Below are 7,328 nucleotides of genomic sequence, written 5' to 3'. Positions count from 1 at the left end.
AAGGTTACTTTGAAGTTTTAATGAAAGTAAGTAAGCCTGTACAGTACGGACTAGAGCCTGGGGAGGGTTTTCTTTAGGAACCAAGCCCGCTGTTAGCACTTCAGTGAGACTTTCACATGCCCCCTGGACCGTTTCCGTGCCGTTTCGAAGCAGTTGTGCTTTGCTGATAAAAAATTGCAGTTTTCCCCACAAAACTGAAGGCAGAGGAGGGTGCCCCATGAGTGCTTTGCAGCATAAGCCCTGGGGAGAGCCCCTCGGGTACCCTGTGGTCACCAGTGTGGAAAGAGGTGCCCATTCCACTTCTCTGCTCGCATTTTGCCTGTTCAGTCGGGCTTTGGAATTGCACCCAGTTGTCAGCCCAGCTTGAACTTTGACTTTGACTTGGGGAGTCTTTGCGCAGCCGTTGCCCTCCCCCTGTGTTTTCCTTTAAGAACACTCCTCAGAAAAATACAGATTTCTTTTTTTGTTTAAAAATGTAGACAGGCAGCAGGCCGCTCTTTCTGGTTTGCGGGCTGCCTGCGGTCTGAAAGGGTCCCCGTGGCCCACGGGCACCGGCCCCACTTATTGAGGTGGATGGGGGTGGCAGAGCCCCGTTTTGGATGAGTGTCCTTCTGGAGGCCACCACAAAATGCTGGTTGGCTTCAGAAGGATTTTATAGGAGAACTTGGCTGGAAATTTGTCTGAATAAAGTCAGCGTAGGTGTGAAATCCGGAGTGCTGGGTGTCCCAGGTGCCTTGCAGGGAATGACCGCTTATCCTCTGCCCGTCTTCCAGGATTTCACGTTTTGGGGTTTATTATGCGCTGTGCATTGGCAGGCAAAGCCTGCTCTTTAGAAAAGCCTACAGCTTCTATAGGACACCCGTGGGAGGGTCGTTTCACCATTCTTGTGGCAACTGGTGTGTGGTAGGGGAGAGAAACGTTGCCTTAATAGGGTACGTTCATAGGATGACTGTGAAATTGCATGTATACTTGCTTATTACCCACAGGTTTTGCATTTCAATAATAATAGTAATGATTGTAATGATACCTTTCCTTTACATCGAGCCTTTCATCCCAAAGGGGGCTGTAGTTATTCTCCGGCAGTGACAAAAGAGGTTGGTAACACCCAGTGTAAAGCAGCCATTTTTCTAACTCGCTCGGTAGGTTGTGGTGTATTTCGCACTATTCAGGCAATTTTGGAAAGTACTATATCATTATTATTACTGTGCAATCCAAGCACTGTTCAAACCCTTCTGTCTCCTGTTATTACAGCATTGCATTTGTGATACTACAGTTAAGAGCGAGGGAGTTACCATTTACAGAGCATAACCCTCTTTTTGAGTGATTTTATAATGTTAGGGTTTCTCACCATGTAAAACTGGGTGTAGAAGTTTTCCCCCAGGAGATGGTTTTTCTTTTCTTTTTTCCTTTTTATTTAGAAAAATTCATTTTAAAATCCACTCAATCACTTCTCACTTTAATTTTTTGGGAAATAATTTTGGTGAAAGGATCAGTTTGGTGTCCATTGCCCTGGTCTGTTGGGAATAGGCAGTAAGTGGGGCTGAGTTTTTGCTTTTGCCTTGGGTTTCCGAATGCATTGGAGAAAGGCAGGTGTAAAATACTGCTCCTTTGATGTGACTGCACACTCTTTGCACGAGACTTAGCACCTGCCCAGAGCCCTGTGAACGTAAAACGCCTCTGACACTATCTCAGAGCCTGGATGTGTGTTACGCGTTTGTTTTTTGAACGGAACTACCTGTGCTAAGGGTTCTTAATACTTGGGGTGCCTCGTTTAAGTGAGGTTGTTAGGGGAGGAGCATCTGCATTCTTTATTAGCTAACACTGCTTGCTTGCTTCTTTGTGGTTCACCCATTCTGTTTGCCTGCAGTGCAGCTTGGTGGCCAGCCAAGGCACTGGGGTGTGGAGCTGGGCTTCTGTCCAACGCACGTGCAGAAAATACCCTAAAATACGCTGCTTTTGTATAGGCTGGACTCTCCGAAGGCTCATATCCCTCATCTTTTGACCTCTGGTTGTGTTGCTCTTCCTCAGGCTTATCTGCAGCGTCACCTCTGCGTTGTCTGCCGCAGCCGTGGGGCTTCTCTGCCCTTTCTGGTCAGGCCAACCCTCGCTCTCGGGGCAGATTCCGTAGACTGTGGCTGTTCCGTGCGCGTTTGTTCTCGTTAACCATACGCAGCCGTGGGGCTTCTCTGCCCTTGCTGGTCAGGCCAGCCCTCGCTCTCGGGGCAGATCCCATAGACTGTGGCTGTTCCGTACGCGTTTGTTCTCGTTAACCATGAAGTGGTGATACATCTGGGACATCCATATAGCGCGTAGCGACAAGTCTGCTTGGGTGCGCCCTTCGTTTTCCAGCCTCTCCTTGCGTCTCTGTTGTTGGCAAGCACCGACCTTTCCCCATCAGTCATGAGTGAGCTTGGCGCTCCCGCAGGCCGAAGCCTGGGTCATATTGTTTGTGCCTGGTAGAAAGGAAGGCAGAATTTACTAATATTTTTCTTCTGTGAGGCCCAAATTAACATGGATTTTGAAAATGTGAAGTAATCCCATAGCATCCAGATGATCTTTTCTGAAAACAAGAGATTTATAAATGAGAAACCTGACTTTGGGTCACTAATTGTATCAACACGGCATCCAAGAGGCAGAAATAAAGTAAGACCTGTGCGGTGTTTATACAACTGTCAGTACCCAGAGGCCATTTCCAGACCCCATACCCTGAGATCTGGAGAGCACTTGAAGGCTTGGGCTGTGCTTTGCATTCAAGACACTCTTCCCTGTGTGCTTTGTAAGCAAGAACTCTAATAAGCTTTTCCCAGTTTTGGAAATTCAGGCTGCGTGAGAGTGGGTTGTGTTTACATTATAGTCAAGCGGAATGGATCCGGTATGATTTAATTTAAATGTCTTTGTTTTGGGTATAACTTTGAGTTATTTTTCAAATAGAATGATCTTTCTTTCTTTTTTGAACGCGTGAAATAATTTTTTTCTTTTTTTGTCCCCTTCTTGTTTAAATGTAGATAACTTTATAATTGACTTTAAGCTGGGAAACTTTCCAACAGAGCATAATTACTCTTTTCTTTTGTGCAATGGTTTTTATTAGTGCTATGAAGCCGGGCTAATGTCACAGTACATAAAAACGTGGAAAAAAGGAGACGTGGTCTTTTGGCGTGGGCCGTTTGGAGGGTTCCCATATCAACCTAATAAGGTTAGTTCCCTAAGAGATAGGGGATGTTTCAGCGTGTGGCAGCTAGCTGTGTTTCATATTCCAGAGGGAAGACACCGATTTGATTACTGTTTTCATGATTATTTTGGGGACTTCCTGGGTTACTGTACAGCATTAGCAGTCAACTGGAGAAAGTATACTTAGTGAACTGCGGAATATTTAAGAAGGAAGAGGAGAGGGAGGTGGATGGGAGCCTGGAAAATATTAGCAAGGCTCTCTGTTCATCACTTGCCTTGTAAGTTCCTGGTGTGTTTAAGAAAGGGAATTAATTTTGCACCAGTGATGCTTGTTTTTTGCCTTGTCTGAACAGTGTTGCTGTTGTGTGACTGAGCAGGAGTGAAGGAGGAGTGTTGATCTTTTTCCCTCTTGGGTATTCCCTGAACTGTCGCAGCTCCAGCGAGGTGTCGCGTCACCCAACCGCTCTGCGAATGTTGATCCCGCCTGCCGATACCAGGCTCGCTGCAAAGACAGGCAGATCCAGTTTCGGAGGAAGCCTTCTCACACATCCTAACTCGGTTACTTAATTCTGACCTTTCAAATGAGGAGCAAAATTGAAACACTGGTCATTAAGATACTTATTTTTTTCTTCTTGGTGCTTTTTTTTTTTTACCTCCCAACAAAAATAAGGCTGTAAAATCCCAGTGGCCAACCTCCACACAGAGCAATTGTGTTCTGCTTCCTGAAATGCTCTCCCTGCTGTTTTAGGCTACTGGTCACTTCTCTTAGAAGCTTCCAGATGATAATTTGGGACAGAACACGGCAGCCATGCCTGGAAGTGGCTATCTGGGCGATCGGTGTACGTGCGGTTTGCAAAGCACCTGAGCAATCCTTGAGACATCTTGCTGTAAAAGAACTGTTTAGGAATATATAATTTAGGAATTATAACTATTGTGGGTAGAGCGAACGTCCCCCTCTTGCAGGTGGGAAGCACGATGTGCTGCTGGCAGCTCTTTGAGAAAAGTGAGACGATGGACCAGGAACATGAGTGTATTGGGATGGAGGAGAACATTTCCTCCAGAGAACATTCAGGATGGTACTTTGCAGCACCCAGGATAAACACAGGGAGTGTTTCCAGAGAGAAAACACACGGTGGGTCAGCAAAGTGTACTGCAGAATTAAAACTGAAATATAAATTAGTTGAAACTAAGGCTAAGGTGAGGATAAAGGATTATAGTTGGGTAAAATCCAGTTTCGTTAGGTTTGATAGATAAACCAGGGAAGTGCTGTTGGTAATCCTTTGCAGAAAACTACGTTCTGAGAGTTGAATGTAGCAGTTCTCAGCCTTCTGATGTGTTCTTTCTCAAGGGACCCTTTACCAGCATGGCAGCAAGGAGGAACTGACCGCGAGCATGTCCGTTCCCGGGCACCACAGCTCATTCAAAATTCTCTGTTCCCTTGTTAGCACGGAGAACTCCTCATGCTGGCATCTGGCACTGGCCTCGCACCAATGCTTCCCATCCTCCAGTCCATAACAGATGATGAAGAGGATGAAACCTTTGTAACCCTTGTTGGCTGCTTCCCTACCTTTGACAAAATTTATGTGAAACCTCTTCTCCAGGACCTGGCTCGATACTGGAACATCAGGATATTTTACGTCCTAAGCCAGGTAAATAAACCGTTACGAAGCACGTTCCTGTGCGGGTTCTGTGTGCTGGATGAGCCTCTGCCTCCTCTGCTTTTCCGTGAGCATGATCTTAATTCTTTCCCAGTCACCAAGCCTATTTTGTGATCCAGTAGCTGCTGTTCTTAAATCTGTTAGGTTTTCTCACACTGCTACCAGTCTGGAGAATTTCAGGGAAGCGATCGTCGTGGTTTGTCCCTCTTTACCTCCCCGGTAGCTGTTCTGTTGGGATGGACCCGCTGATTCACAGTCACTGTTGATTATTTCCCTCCACTTCAGATGGTGGTTGCTGCTCCTGAACATTTGTGCCAAGAAAACTTGACTCTGGGAGACTCGCAGCAAATAAACTATTCCTTTTTTCCTAATACCAGTTCCTTAATCTCTCCTTATCCTCCATTCATCGCTCCTGGCTAGAGCGCTCTTCTGGTATGCTAGCACCAACTTGCCAGCAATTATTTTTCCCAGCTGACCCATTTTTAAACTTCTTAAAGTTGTTTCCTCCTCTGTAAGATCCTTCTTTTTTTTTCTGCCAAATCCATGGGATGAGGGCATACCTCTCCGTGGTCTTACATTTTGCAGCAGTCTTTCTTGTTTCCGTTGGGTCCCAAAGTTGCCAGTGTTCTGCATGGATTTGGTGGTTGAAAATGATTTCCCTCAGAAATGAGGATTCATTGCAGGGAGGATATAGAAAGAATTATTTATGCTGAGGGAACGAATCCCAGTGCATTTTTAGTTTCTCAGATGAATCAGTTTTTTGTGTCTTTCATAGCGGACCTGCCTCATACGTTATGTTTCGGGCTTGGCAAGTTGGGATTGGGTACAGGGAAAGGTACGTGTGACTTAGGCACCCCCTCAGCCGCTCTCTGGGAGCGTAGCTGGTGCTTGGCTCTGGGTGACATAGCTTAAATACCCTTCTCAGGACAGTGCTGTCTCAGGAGCCCGAGGAGGTCTTGAAATTCAATCAGTGAAGGGCAAGAAACCTACCTGACCCCTGTCAGCACTGCCTGCCCTGTGTGTACATCTCCCCCTTTCTCCTCTCTTAGCAGGCTCGTTGTAGGCCGGTGCTGACACGTGCATCCTCCCTCACAGGATTGTGTCTGTCTGTCGCAGTATTTCACTCTGCTGCCTGTCACCACCACATCTGAGCACCTCCTGCTCCTAATTAACAGCAGCAGGGTGTTCCCCGCTGGATCGAACATTTCTCCGGGGAGCAGGGTTGGCTTCTTTCAGTGGTGGTCAAGGGAGATGGGACTGAAGGAGACTTGGGAATGGGAGAGGCAGTGGAGAGGAATAGACTTGGAGCTTGGGAATAAAAAAGGCGTGCTGGGAAGTGGTTCTCCAAGGAGAAGTTTCCGCAGCATTTTAGTGATAGTTACGCTCTGGTTTTGTTCAGCCCTCTCTGAGCGAGCTGCCAGATCCCGTGGCACAGAGATTTGGTCTGGGCTTTGGAAGAGGAACGCAGCTCTTGGGAAGGGTCGGTTCTACTGGGATGGAAGCACAAGGGTGAAAAAACATCATCTGAGGGGAAGAGGGAGATTGGGCTGTAAACAACCAGTTGTCCTTTTTAACGTGGCACGATGCAAACCATTTGTCTTTTCAGGAAACTTCACTGGAAAAACTTCCCTGGAGCTATCAGGAGAACACGTACACCGGTCGTCTCAATGAAGGCCTGATGAAGACTATACTGAATTCCTGTCGAAGAAGGCCATTTGTATTAATCTGTGGCTCTTCTTCATTCAATGAAGATATGAGTAGATACTTGAGAGCTGCAGGAGTTGAAGAAAATTCCTGGTTTGTCTTTTAGCAGGATATTCCTGACCTGAGGGACCTCAGGATGTCCTTGTTTCTCATCAGACATTGCTCAAAATCCGTGTCTCAATAGACTGACTTCTTTGTGCATATACTTTTGTAGGCCTTTGGATCAAATACTGGTCTCCGGGAGGATTCTCACTCTTGAGAGTGTTTTAAGGAATGGGTGCCATTCCAGAGTGGTTGCTACATGGTGTGCCACCGCACCTCAGGGGACAGCACGGTGATTTTCATGGGAGTCTTCACGTGCAGTTTCACGAGCGAGATCTCCTAAGGCTGCTAAAAAACACCCAAGTACACAGTTCGGCTGTAATTTGAAGAGCAGTGACTTGCTTTGCAATCCACGTTAGTCTGCAGTGGTGTTGTGCCCTGGTAGGTGTCCAGAGGTGAGACTTAATCCTCAGGGAGAAGACTGCCTGGCCAGGGGGACAGCAGAGCACTGGCCTGGCACTCTGGATCCATGGGGTTCATTTCAGTTGTGTCATTATCCTGCTGGGTGATGCCAGGCAAGTCACTTCAGCCCCTCTGTACCTCAGTTGCCCCGTTAAGCACTCATAGATAGAAGGCAATGCTGATCTGCTCTGGAAAGAGCCTTTCCAAGAGAAAAAACTGTACCTAAGGATGGAATCATACATGATGCCCAGTGAGGACTCTGGGAGGCTGTCCACCTGCCCTAAGCGGCCTGTG

The 7,328-nt window shown here is 46.9% G+C and overlaps 1 protein-coding gene across 1 annotated transcript in view; it reads left to right on the top strand.

The window, feature by feature from the left end:
• Window positions 1–6,695, top strand: part of LOC104507361 (NADH-cytochrome b5 reductase-like) — a 9,151-nt gene extending 2,456 nt beyond the window's left edge. Inside the window, exons 3-6 of the mRNA XM_010148609.1 lie at window positions 2,029–2,068; window positions 3,089–3,193; window positions 4,614–4,817; window positions 6,433–6,695. Of these exons, the coding sequence (XP_010146911.1) occupies window positions 2,029–2,068; window positions 3,089–3,193; window positions 4,614–4,817; window positions 6,433–6,636 (553 nt within the window). The 3' untranslated portion in view covers window positions 6,637–6,695. The remainder of the gene's footprint in view (window positions 1–2,028; window positions 2,069–3,088; window positions 3,194–4,613; window positions 4,818–6,432) is intronic.
• Window positions 6,696–7,328: the final 633 nt, after the last annotated feature.

This window comes from Eurypyga helias, unplaced genomic scaffold, assembly GCF_000690775.1.
Source record: "Eurypyga helias isolate BGI_N326 unplaced genomic scaffold, ASM69077v1 scaffold21853, whole genome shotgun sequence".
NCBI classification, from domain to species: domain Eukaryota; kingdom Metazoa; phylum Chordata; class Aves; order Eurypygiformes; family Eurypygidae; genus Eurypyga; species Eurypyga helias.
The sequence above is the reverse complement of the archived record's forward strand: the minus strand, read 5'-3'. Positions and strand labels throughout refer to the sequence as shown.